Consider the following 18,449-nt stretch of genomic DNA (forward strand, 5'->3'; position numbering starts at 1 on the left):
ACTTGCAGCAGCTACCGAAGTGAAAGGCGAAACCACTTCTAGACCAATTCAGCATGCCAGTGTACATGATTCGTCCGTCTTATTGATTTGGCAACCACACGGATCCGCTCCCTAAATACGAGCGGAGCGACGTCGGAGCCGAGGCTCGCGTGACCCCTTATCTCGGTATATCCGGGATCCATGTGTGTTTTTGCGATTTCTTGATGGAGGTCCTCGAAGTGCCAGTCCGAATGCATGTGTCTGTCAGCTCTTATCTTTTGCTCGCCGTCAGACCCACCTCCAGAGCTTGACTCTCTTGTAGCTGTCTCCTCGCTCCAACCTATCTCGGGCATATAATTTGGCAAGTTCCGTGTATGTCAAGATCATCCTGAACCCCGGAGCCGACGGGAGTCTAAATTTGGGTATCAATTTTGATTCACATAGGACGCCCCCGGATTCCCCTCGTTTTCTCGACTCGTCGTATTGGCTACTTCCTACATTCGAGCGTACCCTGCCGACCACCAGGGGAGATCTGACTAACAGCGTCCACCTCGGTGTCTTGTTTATTGCCGTTTCACGGCTCCCACTGGGCTGGCGTGCGCCATCATGAGCTATCAGGCGCAGTCGGTCTTCGACGCCTCCAATATCGCGGCTCTGGCAAATCACAGACTCAAGTCAAAGTGAGTCCTCACGCGTGTGACCCATGTCAGATGTCTGACAAGTTGCCTGCAGACCCGGACCATTCCTGCTCAAGCATTCACTGTTCCTCCTTCCCATCTTGGTTATCGCGTCTCTCGCTCTCCTCCTGCTCACCCTTATCTTGCCATCAATCTATCGCTTTTTCAAACGCCATGTCTTTCGGAAATCCTATCAGCCTATACGACTAGAGGACGACGATGAGGATGGAGACGCGGAAGCTCCTGCTCCAGAGCAGCCCATGTACATGCCATCTCGAGGGTTCATGTCGGATTTCAAGGCACACGTCAGATCTTTGCAAGAGTACGGATCAATTCTGTTCGTCATGGAGGTCATCCGAGTCCTGGCACTCGGTGCCTTGTTGGGCTTGAGCATTGTCGTGGCTATCAGAGCAGAGTCGCCTTCCGAGGCTCATGCTCAATCTGCGGGTGATGTCGAGGACTGGTCCAAATGGGGCAAAAAGAAACACAAGAACAAGCACAAGCATCATCACAAAACCCAACCCAACTGGGACGACTACACTCATACCGAATGGGAGGAATTTGGAATCTGCGGTTTCTACGTGAGTACCAAACGCAGAAACTCTACCTGACGCCGTAGGCTTACTGCCTGATCTTTGCATTCCTCCTTCTCACACTTCGACCAGCGACTTCTTTCCGGAGGCATATCATTGCACACCTGGACATGCTATTACTCCTCGCGTTCTCCCTGTACGCGTACAGAGACCTTTATCCCCTCGCCACGTACAACTTGATGCCTCGCGATGTTAGCGACGTCTTTACCTGGACGCGTGTCGGCTTGCTAGGTCTCGTCTCTGTAGTTATCCCAATCATCAGGCCAAGGACGTACGTCCCCGCGGATCCCGCTTTCCCCACGCCAAAGGGACAGATTGCCCCAGAGCAGACTGCACCTTGGCTATTCCTCGTCTTCTACGAGTTCATGACTGGTTTAGTGCTCAGAGCCTGGCGAGTTCCTTCGCTGCCTTATGAGGGTATGGTGAGTAAAGCCATGCTGGACTGATACTGAGAACAATACCAGCATCCCCTCGCCGACTATGACAAAGCCAGCTTCTTGTACAAGGTCGGTATATATGCGCTCTCTTGCATGGTTGGGTACTGACATCGCTCAGCTACACATGCCCAATCTGGACCCCATCAGGCGACGAGTCGCCGGTCTCAAGTCAAAGCACTTAGTCTTCACTCTAGTCTGGAATCTCCGTTGGGATGCGTTTGTGACTTGTGAGTCTTGTCATCTCGTCAGATGCTGAAGCATTACAGGCTTGATGTGCGCCATTACCGCTGCGACGGAATTGTCTGGTTCTGTAGGCACCAACATGCTCTTGAAGTACCTCGAGACGGATGGGAAAGGAGCTACTGTGAGACCTTGGGTTTGGGCCGCATTGCTCTTCATCGGTGAGGCTATACCACTTATCGCTCTGCTCACATCCTCTCTAGGACCCGTCATTTCCTCTCTCACCATTCAATGGTACATTTTCGTCATGACTAGGGCGTTGATTCGATGCGAGTCGATCATATCCATGTTGATCTTCGAACACGCGCTTCGTCTAAGGATGCGAGAATCGACTGAAAAGGAGGAAAAGGAGGAGCCTAAACCGATCAACCCTGCACTCATCGACATCACCGTTGAGGACATCGAGAATGCTCCGGGAAAGCCTCTTCTGCCCTCCGCGCCGGAGCCCACGGTTGTCGAAAGCGAGAATGGAACTGACGATACCGAAGTCGGAAGCTCGTCTCAGGCGTCTAACAAGGGCAAGATAGCTGACAAAAAGGCTGAAAGCCAGGACGGATCTGAAGAGGGCACCGGTCAGGGCATTGCAGGAAAAATCAACGTCTTGATCGCTGCGGACGTGTCCGCTGTTGTTGAGGGTGAGAGAGCACCCAAAGGTGTCAGCTGATGGTGACAGGTCGTGACTTCCCCTTGATCTTTGTCCTGCTGCCTGTTCAACTCGTTCTGTGTGTTGTCTTCTTGTACAACATCCTCAGCTGGAGTGAGAATGGCGCCTGACCTTCGGAGCCATGTTGACGTGTCTCAGGTTCCGTGATTGGAATGCTGTTCATGGCCGTCACCCTCCCCGTACCTGGTCTCATCACGAAATGGACTGCCGATATTCAGAACAAGCGTATGGCCGCCGTGAGTGCACAGTATGAAGATATTTTCTGACCGGTCAGACCGACGTGCGTGTTGACACCATCACCGAGGTCGTGGGGGCGGTGAGTCTGTGGGCGTGAGTATCGGCTGATCGTTTCAGCTCCGCATGGTCAAAATGTTCGGCTGGGAAGACAGGATCAAAGAGCGTGTCGCCTCCAAGCGAGAACATGAGCTCGATTGGATCTACAAGCGTCGTCTTGCTTCTCTGTGAGATTCATCGGAGCGAATTTTGAAGCCATGCTAAATTTTCATGTCAGTGCCAACATGATCATCTACCAGGTTCTGCCGGTTCTCACCATGGCCATAACTTTCGCTTGCTACACCATCGTGCAGAAAAGGGAACTGACTGCCGCCACGGGTGCGTTTACGTGGATGGTCAGCGCTAAATCCTAGTCTTCACCAGTATGACTGTCTTTGATCTCATCAAGAACCTGTTGGGAATGGTGCGTATCCTATGCTTGAAAAGCGCTGACTTGTGTACAGACCATGTATATGGTATGCAGATTCGTCGCGCTCACAGTCTCGAATCTGACCTTTTTCACAGGTCAGCCAATTCATCACCTCTGGAGTATCTCTCAACCGAATTGACAAGTTTTTGCGAACCGTGAGCCGGGACGCGCTGCCTTTCTGACATTACAGAGCGATCTTACAGACGAATTCACTGAAGGCTACACGAACACTTGCAACTCTCCAGAATACCTCGAAGCGAAGCAAAAGGGCCTTATTCGAATCAAAGACGCCATATTCTCGTGGGGTGTCGAGAAGACCACGACAAATGCCAACTTCTCCATCCGCATTCCAGACATCACGTTTGCCAAGGGTAAAATCAATTTGATCACTGGTCCCACGGGCAGTGGAAAGAGTTCGCTTTTGAAAGTGAGCGACGGTGATTGATGCGTGACTGATGTCCTCAGGCATTGATCGGCGAACTCCATTTCATTGGGGGAAAGGACTCGTTTTACCATCTGCCGCGAGAAGGAGGGGTTAGTTATGCCGCCCAGGAAAGCTGGCTCTTGTCAGAAACGCTCAAGGAGAACATCCTCTTTGGAGAGGAGTTCAACGCTGAGCGATACAACAAAGTCATTAAGGCTTGTGCTTTGGAAACAGATCTCAAGCTTTTGGACGACGGCGAAGACACCGAGATCGGAGAGAAGGGGGTGACCCTCAGTGGTGGTCAAAAGGCTCGTGTGACGCTTGCGAGGGCAGTGTACAGTCCTTCGGCGGTTGTTCTTCTCGATGGTGAGGCAAATGAAAGGTGATCATTATTGACTTCCAGACATCTTTTCCGCTCTGGACACTTTGACTTCGAGATTCATCCTTGAACATCTGTTCAAGGGAGACTTGATGAAAGATCGAACGGTCCTGCTCATTGTGAGTCAGATGCGCAAATCTCCCGCTGACCAATGTAGACTCACCACGTCCATTTTGCCGCCCCTATCGCCGACTATATGGTCTCTCTCGATGAGTCTGGCCGGGTCAAGAAGGCCGGGCCCATTGATCAGACTCCGGATATCACCCCGCCGGATTCTCCTGAGCTCATGGCTCAACAAAACACCCTCCAGGTGAAGGAGATCGATACAGAGGGCGATTCCAAGGCTAAGGCGGAGGACAAGACCAAGCATAAGCTGATTCAAGACGAGGAGAAGAGTGAGGGGAGAATATCTAAAAAGGCTATGTTCTCCTTCTTTTCGTGAGTTTCTCTTTGTCACGCAGGTTACTGAATCCGCAGCAATTTTGGCGGTCCTGTTTTCTGGCTTACTTTCTGGTTCCTTTTGATTGGTGGTCAAGCCGTCGTGGCCTACCAGTCTTACTGGCTTGGTCGATGGGCACGCGCTTATCAACAAGCTGCAGACTGGCACGATGTTTCCATCAAGTACTACCTTGGGTTCTACATGATCTGGGTTGCAGTTGCCATTTTTATGACGACGTTTTCAACCGCTCTCTACTACCTCGGCGCCATCAAGGCTTCCCGTGTTCTTCACCGTCGACTGGTGGACTCGATTTTCGCAGCCTACGTCCGATTCCTTGACACTACCCCCGTTGGTCGAATTATCAGTCGATTCACCAAAGACATGCGATCCATCGATGGTAGTTTTCCTGAGACTGCTGAGGGCGTCTTTGAGATCAGTGTCTCCCTCATTATCAAATTTGTCATTGTGGTCTCTTTGGTCCCTCTCTTCTCTATCCCGGCCATCGTTATTGGAGCGATTGGAGGATTCATGGGGGAGATGTACATTCACAGTCAATTGAGTATCAAGCGTGAAATGTCCAACGCCAAGTCGCCCCTTTTCTCTCACTTCTCTGCTGCCGTCAACGGTATCGTGTCTATCCGAGCGTACGGAGCTCAAGACAAGCTTCGCCGAGAAGCGCAGAGACGTGCTGATAAGTACACGCGCGCTGGACGAAACTTTTACAACCTCAATCGATGGATCACTATCCGTGTAGACATGCTTGGAGCCCTCTTTGGAGCCCTTCTTGGTGCTTTCCTCGTATACGGTCCACGAATGGACGCCTCGACATCTGGATTCGCCCTGTCCCAGGCCATATCATTTTCATCCATGATTCTCTGGTGGATTCGAATGGTGAATGAAATGGAGGTTGAAGGCAACTCGGTCGAGCGAATTGAAGACTATCTCAAGATCGAACAAGAGCCAGCTTCAGAAACCAAGAAACAGCCTCCCGCTTCTTGGCCTACATCTGGAGAGATCGTTCTTGAAAACCTCTCCGCCTCATACTCGAAGGGTGGTCCCATCGTCCTTGACAATCTCAATATCAGGATCGCCAGTGGAGAAAAGGTCGGAATCGTCGGCAGGACGGGTAGTGGGAAGTCTACGCTATCCTTGGCAATGCTGCGACTCATCCCGACAACTGGCAGTGTCATCATTGATGGGCGAAAGACGGAAAACGTCAATTTGAACGCTCTTAGATCCAACGTGACCATCATTCCTCAAGACCCTATCCTGCTTTCTGGAACTTTGCGATTCAACCTTGATCCGTTTGACGAGCATGAAGATGCGGTCTTGAACGATGCGCTGCAGGCGTCCGGACTAGGTAGCGTCTCCAGATCAAGCTCTGGGTCAGCGACTCCGCAACGATTGACTCTCGATTTCCAAGTCGCCGCGGCGGGTGGAAATCTGAGTCAGGGACAACGACAATTGGTAGCTCTTGCTCGTGCCTTGGTTCGATCGAGCAAAGTATTGATCTTGGACGAAGCTACGGCTTCAGTCGATTTCGAAACCGATGCTCTGATCCAAAAGTCGATTCGAAACTTGCCTAGCTCGACGACTGTCCTGACCGTTGCTCACCGACTCAGTACTGTCATGGACTATGACAAGATTCTGGTTTTAGGCGCGGGTAAAGTTTTGGAGTTTGACTCGCCTGGGAATTTGAAACAGAAGAAGGGCAGCTACTTTGCCAAGTTGGTCAAGGCTATGGATGGATAAGCTGAAGAACGGTATCTTGAAGGAACATTGTCGCATGCATTATATCCATTTGTCATCGGAGGGGCTGGCTTGATGCGACCCTTATTCCCATTCAATCTTTATCAATGGCTGTGTGTAGAGGTTCTTGTTCTGTACGATATCGTTCTTGGTGTACGACACATAGATCTCGTTTGTCCATGGGCTCGATACCAAAGCAGGGTGTGCCTGCATCGAGTATGCACCGAGAGAATAGTTACCAGCTTGAACCGATAGGATATGAGTGGGAGTGGTCCAAGGTCCATAAGGTTCAGGAGCAGTCGTGATCCAAAAGTCTGGATCTACCGTATGTCCTTGTTGTCCGATCCAGACGTAGGATTGCCAGGGATAGCTATAGTAGAATGTCCCCTGACCACCGTACGTTGCGTTGACTTGTATTCCCGAGGTATTGAGGGCCGGGACGGTTGATGTCCACGAGTTGTTTACCCAATATTGATACTTGGATCGATCTTCCACATCGTTGACTCCAACTTTGGCGAGTGAGATGGTTCCATTCGAAGATTGAGCGTAGAGGTAAGCTGTCCCGTTCCTGACGATATTCCCATAGTCTCCATAGGCAAACGAGTTTTGGGGCCAGAATTGTTCTTGGACGACTTCGACTTCTGGCAATGTCGGTCCGGATGTACCCTCTACTTCTGGTTGATACCATACTCTATACAGTGTAGCAGCGGGATCAGCGACGAGGGAAGATAGATCCGGCGTGATGTGACTCTTTTTGATCCATGTGTAAGCTAGGATGGATCCGTCGGCGTTTATGACGCTGACCATAGGTGGATAATCTGGCCAGAGGGCATATCTGGACATATCGCCGCATTGTCCAGCTTGATTAGAGTTACATTCATCGTACTGAATAGGGTAAAATGATCGATTCTGATTGTTCCCGTACATGATCCACTCGGACATGTAGTTGAAAGGGTTCGTAGGGACAGATTGCCACGGTATCGAGCCGTCACTATTGAAATCGGTATAACTTGCCGAGCTGGTGTATACTGGGAATGTCGGCAACCCATCTGTACCGAGATTCTGAGTGTCTCGACAGACCCACAAGACTCGACCGGCGTTCCACCCCACGGATCCACATGAATCTCGAACCAGTGACGGATCCGTCACTGGACCGTACAGAGTCGTGTTCTTGACTTTGGGTATGACGGCATCGCCATTCTCACGCAATGTCAGTGCAGGGACAGTTGCAGGCGCAGGTGCAGAGAAAGATGAAGGCAGGGCAGTGCTCAGTGCAAAGAGCCATTGAAGCATGCTGAGATAGAACAGGTGATCAGTCACAGTGAACGGATGACGGTCTTGAGGAGGACGATCTTCAAATATCTTGCATTCACTTGGACCCCCCAAACTCCTCGGTGAGGGAACACACATTCTCCCCCCTCCTCCTCAAGGTTCACTCCCTTCTCCAATGCAGCTAGAGGATCCCCGAATTCGCCTAATATTCACTCAAACTCACGCTCTCCCCCGTGGAGCGGACTTGCTCTCTGTCGGACGGACCCTCGTGACGAGAAGCCACGTGCTAATCACGTGCTATCCTCCATCGTCATATGACGTGTTCCTGCGCAGTTGTCAAGCTAATTCGGCTGCGAGACGATAGGGTGCCAGAAACTCCACTCAAGCATGGAATTACATCCTTCTCTACAGGGTCAAATGAATTGCCGCCGGGAGCTCTGCATAACGAGCCAGTCTTGACCCAACAGTGTCCTAATAATAACGATCCACTCCATATCAACGACAACCTACGGTGAGAGCCGATGGGATGATCAGACGCTAGAGACCCCCCCTCCCCGTTGCCAGTTGTACGTAATTGTATAACGGCATGTTGACCGAAAGTAGCAATTTCTTTCACTCGGGAGTATGTATGACGCTAAATAGCTTGGATGGTTTTGCAGTTTTGCTTCCGTTTAGCGCACACACTCTCTCTCTTTCCCCCCTTTCCCTCCTCCCTTTGGCCCAGTGTGTGACCTTTCTCCTCTCGTCGTCGGTGCAGCACAAGTAATTTAAAAAAGCAAAGGCTGCTGCTGGATACTATAAGCCCCTCGTCGCCGCCGTCGCTACCAGGTCATACGCTATAGAGCTCATCTTGCGGACGCTCTTCGAACAATTCTCCAGCTCTCACAATCACAAGACGCTCCCCTGCAGTACCATTTCCTGCGGATCTCGCTTTAGATTCCCTCCCATCGAGAGAATCCCTGAGCCAACCCCGCTCTCGACTTTTTTTCCATACCCACAGCTACCAGCGTCGGTCATTTGCTGTTTGCAAAGCTCAGTCTGTCCCATTGCTATAGCGGTGTCCCCTGTGCTCGACATTGAGCCGCCTTGGTCTTGAGCTTTTCCCAAAAGTTGGATCCCGGCCGATCCAAAAATGAACCCTCACAAAATGGTGAGTCTACAAGCAAGCACCCTTGTTTGCATATATCTCGTACGAAAACAAGCTATGGGAATACACTGCCTCCTAGTCTTCCCTCGATGCGTCAGGTCTATTCCTGATCCCTCATCATCAATGGGATTAGGTGTCAGTTATTTTCACACCTTGGGGTATTTGGATGTTGAGGGATCCTTTGTCGGTTTCTAATCCTGGAAATGGATGATCCTACCTATCATATAATCCCCTCGCTGTGACTTGCTTCACAGCGACTCTTCATCACTCTCATCTCTTTGTTAGACCTACTCGCCTTCTACCCTGCTTGCCGAATATCTTGTTGATCATGGCGCTGACGCTACCACCTCGATTCTCTCAGAACAAGGTCGACGTATCGGTGAGCCGGATGATACCACCCATACACTGTCTCGAGCTCACATCCTCTTCAGAGTATGAGTCCCCAAGAACAGAAAGCCTTCCAAATGTACGGTAAAGCACCGGCCAAAAACCTCTTGACAAAGATGCAAAAGGTATGAGCGCTCATGCCCGCGTGCTCGGTGCCTAAAAGGCCTGGATTCTTGCTGACATGTACCCATCTAGGACCGAAAGTACTTTGACTCTGGGGACTACATGATGAACAAGGCCGGAGTCAACACTAATGGACCCTTGGGCACTGCCATTCCGACTCCAGAAGGGTGAGTGGCGCCGACATACTCGGTCTGCTCCTTCGCTCATGCTCTCCCGCTTTAGCGTCCCCCACGCATCTCCACCCGGACCCACTTCGCCGCCACCTAACCTATCCTCATCACCCACTGGCAGTGGTCCCACTCCTCAGACCAACCTTATGTCCCAGAACGATCGAGCCTCGAGCCCGACAGACAGATTGAGCCCTCAAGGTTCGAACAGTCAATACGGGAACGGAGTGGGGGTGGGCATCAGCCCAGCAGCTACTAGTGAGGCTATGGAAGTGCCAGTCGCACAACATCATAGGCGAACAAGTGACAGGTGGGCCAACTTTCCCTCCGGGAAACGATCCCCATCGTCACTGGTATAGAGCTGACTGGTAATCTGTAGCAATCACGGGACACGCATCTCGCCTCCAAGCACATTGAGAGATCACCACAGCCATTCTTCCAGTTTCCCTATTCAACACCCTGGAGGTTTCGGATCGTCACCTGTCAAAGCGAGTAGTCTGGCAAAGCGATTGGATGAGCACTTGGAGGCGTGAGGGGGCTCGCGTCATCGGGACTTCGGCATATTGTACCATCAGGAGGAGCTTTTCTTCACTTCACAGCCCGTTCTCATATTTTCCCTCGGTTGGCCTTTCATATCGATACCACTCGCCTCGTCGGGTGGCCTGTCAAAGGAGTCTGTTTGGGTCATTCTCAGCTTTCTGTTGCAAAGCTCAAGCTTCATTTGTAACATTACGCCCCATCATGTATTGGAGTGGAAATTGCGGGTTGCATCGCGCCGCCTCGACCGGATTTGCCCATGCGCGCCTCGTTGAGGTGGTGTCCGTTTTCACTCGCAAACCCCCTTTTCAGATCTCATCTACAGTCCAAGTCCTGACGCAGCCATCTGCCCCAGTACTTATCAAGCCTGTATTACCGTCTTTCCAAGCGACGCTGGATACTCCTCCAGGATGTGAGTTCTGGGCGGCGTCAACAGGGCCTTCGGAAAACGATGTCATGATTCACCTTGATGGCGGTGTTTTTCAATGGTCTCCCGACTTCCCAGATGTATATGCTCTCGTCCATACCTCCCGAAGCCAATCTCTTTCCATTCGGCGAAAAGTTGAGCGACGTGACTCGACCACTGTGAAACGTCCAGCGAGACGTCACAATCGCCTTCTTGTCATTCGTATCAATTAATACGATTCGGCCCGAAGACTGCTGTGATCAGCTTGTGGATCCATTTGTCCGCAGCTCGAGCTCACATCTGCAGCCGCGAGGAGAGACCCATCGGGGCTGAAAGCCAAAGCTTGAACTTCTCCTCGATTATCATCGAATTCAGCATCGACCTGAATATCTGTACCGTTCCTCCGTCCAAGAGACACCTTTTTCTGAGCATTTCCAAATGCGACCAAGTCTTCATTCGGTCCAGGGTGAGCGGCAACTGATGTGACTGCGCCTGATCGGACAGAAGAACTACCATCAGGCCTTGGATGGATCTCAAGCCCAGCAGCAGACGCCACGTAGACGGCTCCGGGGGTCGATGCGATATCTGCCGGTTGAGCCTTGACAGCGATCGAAGAGCCTCTGATTGTGCGAAGAGTTAAAGTCGACGTCGCGACGTACGGGTTTCATCTCACACTCACCCGAAATTATCACCCTCGATCGACGCGACCTTGTCGTCCCAACCGGCACTCCAAGTCTTTGTCCCATCGTGACTCATAGCTGCGACACGACCGTTGTGTCCGTTGCCCTTCACACTGTCGCATTCTCCGGCTGAGGAGAACGACTTGATGGATCCATCGAAAGATCCAGTGTAGAACGTCTTATCGCTCATCACTGCAGAAGTGATGGCCTTGGGAGGGCCATGCAGTGTTCGCCATTTTGAACCTTCTCGGGTGTCGAATACGTTCAGAACACCGGACAAAGAGACTGATACGAGGGTGTTGGGGCCAGCGTAAACGACTCCATTCTGTTGGGAGGGAATGTCGGTTCCGATAGTGTAAGTCTGAGTGGACTTGAGCGTTGACGCATCCCCTTGTAGATGGCTCAGTACGAGAGACCTCTCAGAATGGAAAACTCACAAATGGTGACGATACCGTCCGCTCCAGCGGAAGCAACGGATTTGGAGTCCTTACTCCATGAGCATGCCATCTGCCACGCCATGTCAGCAGCAAGTCCCGTCGCGATGCCATCAAGTTGACGAGTTCTCACCAGACTGCTCGTGGAGTCTCTCTTGATTTCTCCTTTGACATCCCCTTCTTTCCCTCCGTAGATGAAAATTTTCCCATCGCTGCCGACACTGGCAAACGCTTCGCCGTCCGGGCTATACCTGACATCCTGGACGAAGCGAGCATGCTGGGAGATCATTTTCTCATACTTGAATGGAACACCCGTATGGAGAATGACAGTATTGTCGTCTGATCCAGAAATGGCTCTGAAGGGTCGCTGATGTCGGATATCAAGTGAGGTGATGGCTTTGGCGTGACCTGTGATTTCTCCACACGTCGATCCAGAGTCCATAAAGAAGGCTGCACCGAATCTGAGACCCCGAAAGGGGAGAAGGGGGATGTAGTGATTAGCTTCCGGGCCACTGTGGCAAGATCAAGTCGACTTACCTGTCCTTGCCATCTCCACCCACGATGATCCGCTTACTCTCCCCATCCCAAGCTAGATCATTGATCCTTCCCCCAAGAGGTCGTATGGCCAATTTTAGAATGTTTTCAGGTTGAGTCACGTCCCAGATCCTGACGTTTCCAGCTACATCACCGGATGCACAGTAAAATCCAGACGGCGAGATCCGAGCTACGGTAGCAGATTGAGTGTGTTGGGTGTATGCGTGGCTCAGATCGGTGTGCTGTGCCAGCGCGGATCAGCTGGCACCGTCTTGAAACACGGTAGGTGGTTCTGCGTAGCAGAACTGAAGACTCACATTCAGATCTCGGATCTGGTCGGGCAGGTCAGCAACGGGCCCCTTTTCCTGATCCCCATTTTCTTCAGCTAGACACTCACAATGACCGCCCTGCCATTCGTGTAGACTACCTTTTCGCCCTTTGGATCTACCGACAACTTTGTAGATACCGCTCGCTCCGTAGCCGGGTTGCAAGGATATAGGGGGCCTTGTGAGAGGGTCAGGCGGCAGACGCAGACGCAGACGGACTTCTCACCTGTTTTGAATGGCATCGTGCTGTTTGTATGCGTGCCCCAAGAAGCACCTCCCAGTGTTAGTGTGTGCTCTAGAGAATCGAACGCAATCACTTCAAGACGCCCCCTTTGCTTTTATAGACAGACGTCATTCCGTCATTCCCGCTGCGGGGTTGGGACTTTGTAATAAAAATACCGAAGACTCACGCGCGGAAAGTCTGGCTGAAATTTCTGGAAGCCTTTGTTGGACGATTAGAATTCTCTTTGTCTTTGTGACGAGCAGATATCGAACGAGATTGAGGTTGCTTTGAAAACCTCCGTTCTGCCGGCTTGAAGAATGCCCAGGTGTACCAGGAAGGGATGCCAGAAGGAGTTCGACGAGAGCTCCAACGAAGATGGGAGCTGCAAATATCATCCAGGTGGACCGGTAAGATGAATTCAAGAGCGTGATCTACGCACGAGCTGACGGCTGTACCAAGGTCTTTCACGAAGGTCTCAAGTCGTGGTGTGAGTACATAATGAGGATGAATAAACCTGTAGCTGACTTACATATAGCATGCTGTAATGAGGTGAACAAGGTGAGCTGCTCAAATGGAGACCGACGGAGCGAAATCTGACGGGCGTCGTTCCAGCCTGTGCTCGAGTTTGACGCTTTCATGGAGATCCCGGTAGGTGAACTATCCCTTGTGTGGACCTTCATGGTCTGATATCGTCCTATTAGCCTTGCACGACTGGTAAACACTCTACCGAGGCTCCACCTAAGCCGGTAGCAACAACAGCACCGGCAGAACCGGCGCAGGGACCGACGAAGACGGTGAATGGAGTAGAGACTTATGGACAAGCAGCGCCTCCTAGCTCTTCAAACGGTGCGGGATCCAGCTCAAAGTCTGCACCTGTAGCTGCTCTGCCACCGGCACCGACTCCAGTTCCAGCTCCTGCTCAGCCCAAAGAAACGGAGGAAGATGATCTAAGCGTACCTGTACCTTCCGGAGCGACTTGCAAGAGATTAGGTTGCGGAGCGACATGGCAGGGTGAAGACATATCTCGAGGTTCAGGAGAGCAGTCGACATGCCGATATCATCCGCAGTCGGTGAGCTCGTCATCACCAATTCAGCCCAAGGGATTCTGCTCATTTGATACGTAGGCAATATTCCACGAGGGATCAAAAGGGTACTTGTGTTGCAAACGTCGGGTGTTGGAATTTAGCGAGTTCCTCAAGATTGAAGGTTGTACAGAAGGAAATCATCTCTTCGTCGGTGCGAAGCGCGACGAGGTGAGCAATACTCGTGCAGGGCGAAAAGGGCGTGACGAAGTGTTTAACGATGCGCCTTACCCAGTCGGTCGAAGAAATGGTTGACTGCCGTGTCGATTTTTACCAGACCCCGACTCAGGTGCACGTCTCAGCTTTTGCTAAAGGGTGAGTGAATGACCATGGGATAGTCTAGCATCGTTACTTCGTCTATTGAGCGCTGACTTCTCTTCTCAGAGCCGACAAGAGCAAGTCCACCGTCCGGTTTGATTCCCAACAGGTAGATCGCACGAGTCTAGATTTTTCTCTTGTAACCGGCATGCTGACTTGTCCCTCCAGCTCCATTTCGATTTTCATCTACCCTCCAATAAGAGAATCGCAAAGTCTCTCACTTTATACGGCCCTATAGATCCTGCATCAAGTACATTCCGCATAGTATCTACAAAAGTGAGTCTAACCTCCTGCATTCCATGTTGACACCGATTCGTCCAGGTCGACATCACTCTGATCAAGTCGACACCAGCTTCGTGGCCTCTCTTGGAACTGCCTGCAGAAGGCACTGAGTTGCCACCGGGATACGCCTTGACATTCGGAGTCAGCGGTCGTACTGGCACAGTGGGAGGAAAAGAGATTGTACTGGCACCCGAGGAAGCCGCCAGGCGATTGCAGCAGTCTTGAGCGTCAAGAGTAACCAAGTCATCAGAGCGCATAGTCTTACTCTCCCATCAGCGGTTACTTGTGCACACCAGTTGATCATCACCAGTCATGTGTGTGCATTATTGTGCATTTCTGACTTTGAGAGGGCCTATGGTTGAGCCGCCGCAGCTGTGCAGCCATGTTCTCCCGTTACGATGCGAGATCCTCCTCAAATTGTGCCATCTCCTCCTCCGTCATCAACATGTTCTCATCGATCTAGCAAGGTATTGTAAGCACTGATCCAGTATGATCATCCTAGTCTCACCTCAATCTCCACATCACTGTCCCTTGTCCTCCGCTCGTGACTTTCAGCGGTATCCTCTCGATCAGGATCCAGCCAGTCGGATCTATCTGGCAACGCAGGCATTTCTGCGCCTCTCCGAGCCAGTTTCTAGTAACCGATAGACAGATGGTCAAGATTCAAGGCCGATGCGATACACACACATACTCTCTCTCGAAAATGAGAGAGATACTCACATCAGCCTCTTCGTTCCCTTTGATACCTGCGTGACCTCGGACGTGCTTGAACCGTACACTGCCTCGATGATCACGCGTTTGAAGGAGAACCAACAGATGTTTGATGAGATCTAGGTTTTTAACTTTCTTGGGTGTGGCCGATCGAGTCGAGTCTGCGCTGGATGATGAAGAAGACGTCAAGAATCCTCGTTTGAGCCATTGGGGGAGGTAACTTGTCATGCCTGCCGTTTTCGGGTCAGTGATTTGATTTCGGGGCGCCTGGTGAACGAGGAGACACCACTTACACATGATGGTATATTGGGAGTCTGTCCTGATCTCGATGGGAATGTCTGGGAATGGACATGTTTCAAGGACGCGGATAACGGCCTGGAAAGATACATAGATACCGGTCAACCAGTAGTACTTCTTCACCCGTGGGAGGAGGTCTTCCAAAAAGCTCACCAACAACTCTCCACGGTTGTTAGTTTGCAGTGACCCAGGGACACGTTCGCTGAGGTTTCTGATAGTTATCCCCTTGGAGTTAGCCCTCAAGTCGCTCCGGGGACGATTCCCTAGTATCTCGTCTTGGACAGACTTACGACTTTGCAGCTCTTCCAGTCGATCCCCACCAGACTCCTAGTCCAGCTCTAGCTCCAACTTTGCCATTACTCAAACCACTCCCATCGCAATACACGACGAGTCTACCTTGCGGTGTGAATGTCCATCCGTCCGAGACGAGCTCCACCAGTTGAGGAGGAAGTCGGGAAACGTCCGCATCGATAGGCGGAGAGGATGCTTGAGTCGTACGAGACGACGAGGATGAGGATGCAGGGGAGGCATATGCCTCTGCTTTGGAATTCTTGGAGCCTGCTGCAGGTGGAGTATTCTTGGTCGAATGACTAGGGCGCTCCCTTTGAGCTGGCGGATAGGGTTTGGTGTATGATCCATCAGACGTTAGAAAGTCCCTTGCCTGGCTCTCTTGAGCGAAGCGCTTGAATTTTGCCCTAGAACAACAGAAGGGATTATCAGCATCCGGTCAATCCATTTGGGATCTTGGGCAGAATGCCTTGAGCTGCATTTTGCAACGAGCTGCCCCCCCCCCTACCCCCCCGCCGCCCGCTTGCTCACCCGTTAAATCCCTTCACTTGGGCTTCAGCTTCTGACCACGAGGAATAGACACCGGGTCTTCGACCGGTATGGACGGCATACCAAGCTGCTTTAGGCCTTCAGGGAGCCGATCAGTTTGAGCGATTGTCACTTCTTGCGATCAACACGTACATGTTGCTCCTCCCGCTCTCTGTTTTGGCTGGATCGCCAATAGACTCAGTCACCTCAGGTTTCCCAATACCATCGTTATCCTCTGACCGAGTTGTCCGGTGGACGACGGTAAGCTTGATATGGAGTTGAGGGAGTACAGTAGACGTGGACAGGCGTCGGTCGGTCCGGCGAACGAATGGAACAGCTCTCGTAGGACGAATATGCCTTGCGCTAGGTCTTGTACACTGTGCTAGACACAGGGAGCTCAATAGAGCTGAGTGACAGTATCTCTCCTGGAGCCTTCTCAGGCTTGCTCTCATCCATGGACGGAAACAAACAAAGACTTTTAGGAACTTCTTCCCAAAAACTTTATGCACTTGAGCGGAGGTTGGAACAGTTGTCAGTCAGGGATGGCAGACTGCTCATGCACTCCTCCATGGGGTCCGCTATCAGCAATATCATGCGATACTCGAATGACCTCTGAGAACGTTGATACCCCACTACGCTTTGGTCGTAGCCTGCAGTAAGGTCACCTGCAACTCGACTCTATACATTCGAAGACTCGATGAGAAAACGGTTGTCCGTGCATGAGACGGTGTCGGTGGTCTCCCCAGATGCTCAGATGAAGTCCCAACCAAGCTGCGACCCATCAGGACGCTGCGACGTCTCTGACAGGGCACCTTACTATTAAGAGAAAAAAATGCGCTAGGCTTGTACGTAGATCAGGAAAAGCATCGTCCACGCTCAATGCTGTGCACCCGCTTTCATGTTCTCGATACAGTCCAGTGCAGTACAGCTCGTGCCAGCCATCAATTGCAATGCTGCTGCTATTCTGCTGCTCGCCGCTGATGCTGCGACTCAGAAAGTTTTTGTCATATCTACATGGAGACTGGCTCCGATTCATGATTGTATTGTAATTTTTATGTAAACACAAGTAAACCAGTACCTATGCTATCATGAGGCAACGTCCCGAAAAGGGTTTCTCTCAATCCGCGGTGATCGTCGTCCTCCAATGGCCCAAGCTCTATGAATCATGCGAATCCAGTTCGCAAGAGAGACAATAGAGATGTCTTATTGCCAGGAGATTCCAAAGACACACCGAGAATCTCGATGGCACTCCCGAGTGATCGTCGATTTGATTTCGGCACCGTCCAGCGATGGGGATTGCGTCTATATTGTTACAGACCGTGAAAAGCCCAAAGAGATAGTGTGAGAGAGAGAGGATAGAGGTCGGACGTTGGAGAGAATATACAGGAGAATGTGGCGGACTGAAAAGAGTTTTACAAGGTCGAGTGTGGCGGATTGAGAAATGATCCAAGAAACGGTCGATTTCGTCCTTTTAGATCGTCGTCGAGATCACCTGGATACTTGACGAAGGACGGAGAGACGCGTAGCTTATACGAATTCCCACTTGATGGGGAGAACACTGAAGCACAAAAGTCAGCAAAACATGTCGACGATTTGAAAAGCCTATGATGACTCACCCCTGAGACTCGGAACCGATGGCGGTGAAGGCACCGACGGAGAGATCCAAAGAGTTTCCGTTGGCGCAAGTGGGGCAGACATCCTGGACCTGGGCAGTGACGGAAGCACCAGTGTCAGTGTTGACAATGTTGACCCATTGTCCACAGTAAGGAGAGGAGTTTCCGGATTGCCAGCCGGGCCACCAAGCCTGGTCAATGGCGACGAGGGGGTAAGAGTCGTCGTGGTAGTTTCCACAGGCTCCTGGGTTTCCGTTCTGGTAGAAGAAGGTAGCCTGTCCACCAGTGTTCCAGTTTCCGCCACCTCCGTTGTTGTTGGAAGCGGGAGAAGGAGAAGGCGAAGAGGCAGCGGCCTGTTGCTCGGTGGTAGAGGGCTGAGCAGCGGGGGAGGGGCTGGGGTTGGCAGCGGCCTCCTGGGTCATGCTAGCGAGAGCAGCAGAGACGGTGCTGGTGGCGGCCGAGAAGTCAGAGGCGGCGGCAGCGTTGGCAGAGGCACCAGCGGTGGAGTTCTCCTCAGCGGTGGCAGAGGCGAGCTCGGCGTTGGTGGGCCAGCATTGAGAGGGTCGGTCAGCCTTCAAGGTCTGGGTAGCGAGCAAGGGGTGGCAGCATTGCTCGAAGAATTCAGTGTTGTGCTTGTCCTGGCAGTCGAGGGCGAGGTATCGAGTGTGGTAAGTGGTGTAGTTCTCGAGGTAACCGTAAGCCCAGCCGGGGGGAGGAGCCTTGTCGTCTCGGACGGCCATGTCGACGGGGGCGGCAATTGCCATCGAGGCAAGAGCGGCAAAGAGGACTGATGAGGCGAACATTGTGTCT

General features: G+C 51.8%; 7 protein-coding genes across 7 annotated transcripts; 3 read left to right on the top strand and 4 right to left on the bottom strand.

The window, feature by feature from the left end:
• Window positions 1–585: 585 nt before the first annotated feature.
• BD324DRAFT_651753 (hypothetical protein) lies at window positions 586–6,287 on the top strand (the record flags this gene model as incomplete). Its single annotated transcript, XM_022018387.1, has 20 exons — window positions 586–659; window positions 712–1,237; window positions 1,276–1,671; window positions 1,714–1,755; window positions 1,805–1,913; window positions 1,953–2,087; window positions 2,130–2,561; window positions 2,600–2,683; window positions 2,729–2,826; window positions 2,865–2,906; window positions 2,945–3,051; window positions 3,102–3,202; window positions 3,238–3,287; window positions 3,328–3,339; window positions 3,389–3,448; window positions 3,484–3,720; window positions 3,759–4,083; window positions 4,121–4,215; window positions 4,254–4,534; window positions 4,574–6,287. The coding sequence occupies 20 exons, from the start codon at window positions 586–588 to the stop codon at window positions 6,285–6,287; spliced, it is 4,920 nt and encodes a 1,639-aa protein (XP_021870616.1).
• A 27-nt stretch (window positions 6,288–6,314) lies between these two features.
• On the bottom strand, window positions 6,315–7,643 carry BD324DRAFT_629168 (hypothetical protein). The gene has a single exon (XM_022016181.1). It carries the CDS (start codon window positions 7,575–7,577, stop codon window positions 6,369–6,371), a length of 1,209 nt encoding a protein of 402 aa, XP_021870617.1. The 5' UTR covers window positions 7,578–7,643; the 3' UTR covers window positions 6,315–6,368.
• Window positions 7,644–9,031: 1,388 nt separating this feature from the next.
• Window positions 9,032–9,913, top strand: BD324DRAFT_651755 (camp-regulated phospho protein/endosulfine conserved region-domain-containing protein; the record flags this gene model as incomplete). Its single annotated transcript, XM_022018388.1, has 5 exons — window positions 9,032–9,082; window positions 9,135–9,215; window positions 9,286–9,380; window positions 9,436–9,690; window positions 9,760–9,913. 5 exons carry the CDS (start codon window positions 9,032–9,034, stop codon window positions 9,911–9,913), a joined length of 636 nt encoding a protein of 211 aa, XP_021870618.1.
• A 312-nt stretch (window positions 9,914–10,225) lies between these two features.
• On the bottom strand, window positions 10,226–12,539 carry BD324DRAFT_651756 (WD40-repeat-containing domain protein; the record flags this gene model as incomplete). Its single annotated transcript, XM_022018389.1, has 10 exons — window positions 10,226–10,336; window positions 10,383–10,574; window positions 10,622–10,943; window positions 11,003–11,393; window positions 11,441–11,510; window positions 11,571–11,949; window positions 11,975–12,213; window positions 12,289–12,303; window positions 12,369–12,475; window positions 12,524–12,539. The coding sequence occupies 10 exons, from the start codon at window positions 12,537–12,539 to the stop codon at window positions 10,226–10,228; spliced, it is 1,842 nt and encodes a 613-aa protein (XP_021870619.1).
• A 298-nt stretch (window positions 12,540–12,837) lies between these two features.
• Window positions 12,838–14,427, top strand: BD324DRAFT_651757 (HSP20-like chaperone; the record flags this gene model as incomplete). Its single annotated transcript, XM_022018390.1, has 10 exons — window positions 12,838–12,927; window positions 12,980–13,007; window positions 13,056–13,078; window positions 13,133–13,168; window positions 13,222–13,590; window positions 13,645–13,773; window positions 13,838–13,917; window positions 13,987–14,029; window positions 14,089–14,196; window positions 14,242–14,427. The coding sequence occupies 10 exons, from the start codon at window positions 12,838–12,840 to the stop codon at window positions 14,425–14,427; spliced, it is 1,092 nt and encodes a 363-aa protein (XP_021870620.1).
• A 1,376-nt stretch (window positions 14,428–15,803) lies between these two features.
• On the bottom strand, window positions 15,804–16,642 carry BD324DRAFT_504781 (hypothetical protein). Its single transcript, XM_022012954.1, has 3 exons — window positions 16,180–16,642; window positions 16,030–16,125; window positions 15,804–15,915 (listed from the first exon to the last, which is right to left on the bottom strand). Exons 1-3 carry the CDS (start codon window positions 16,476–16,478, stop codon window positions 15,906–15,908), a joined length of 405 nt encoding a protein of 134 aa, XP_021870621.1. The 5' UTR covers window positions 16,479–16,642; the 3' UTR covers window positions 15,804–15,905.
• A 911-nt stretch (window positions 16,643–17,553) lies between these two features.
• On the bottom strand, window positions 17,554–18,442 carry BD324DRAFT_609126 (RlpA-like double-psi beta-barrel-protein domain-containing protein-containing protein; the record flags this gene model as incomplete). The annotated part of the gene is made up of 2 exons (XM_022014143.1): window positions 17,554–17,584; window positions 17,643–18,442. 2 exons carry the CDS (start codon window positions 18,440–18,442, stop codon window positions 17,554–17,556), a joined length of 831 nt encoding a protein of 276 aa, XP_021870622.1.
• Window positions 18,443–18,449: the final 7 nt, after the last annotated feature.

Source organism: Kockovaella imperatae (assembly GCF_002102565.1).
Source record: "Kockovaella imperatae strain NRRL Y-17943 chromosome Unknown BD324scaffold_8, whole genome shotgun sequence".
Classification (NCBI taxonomy): Eukaryota; Fungi; Basidiomycota; class Tremellomycetes; order Tremellales; family Cuniculitremaceae; genus Kockovaella; species Kockovaella imperatae.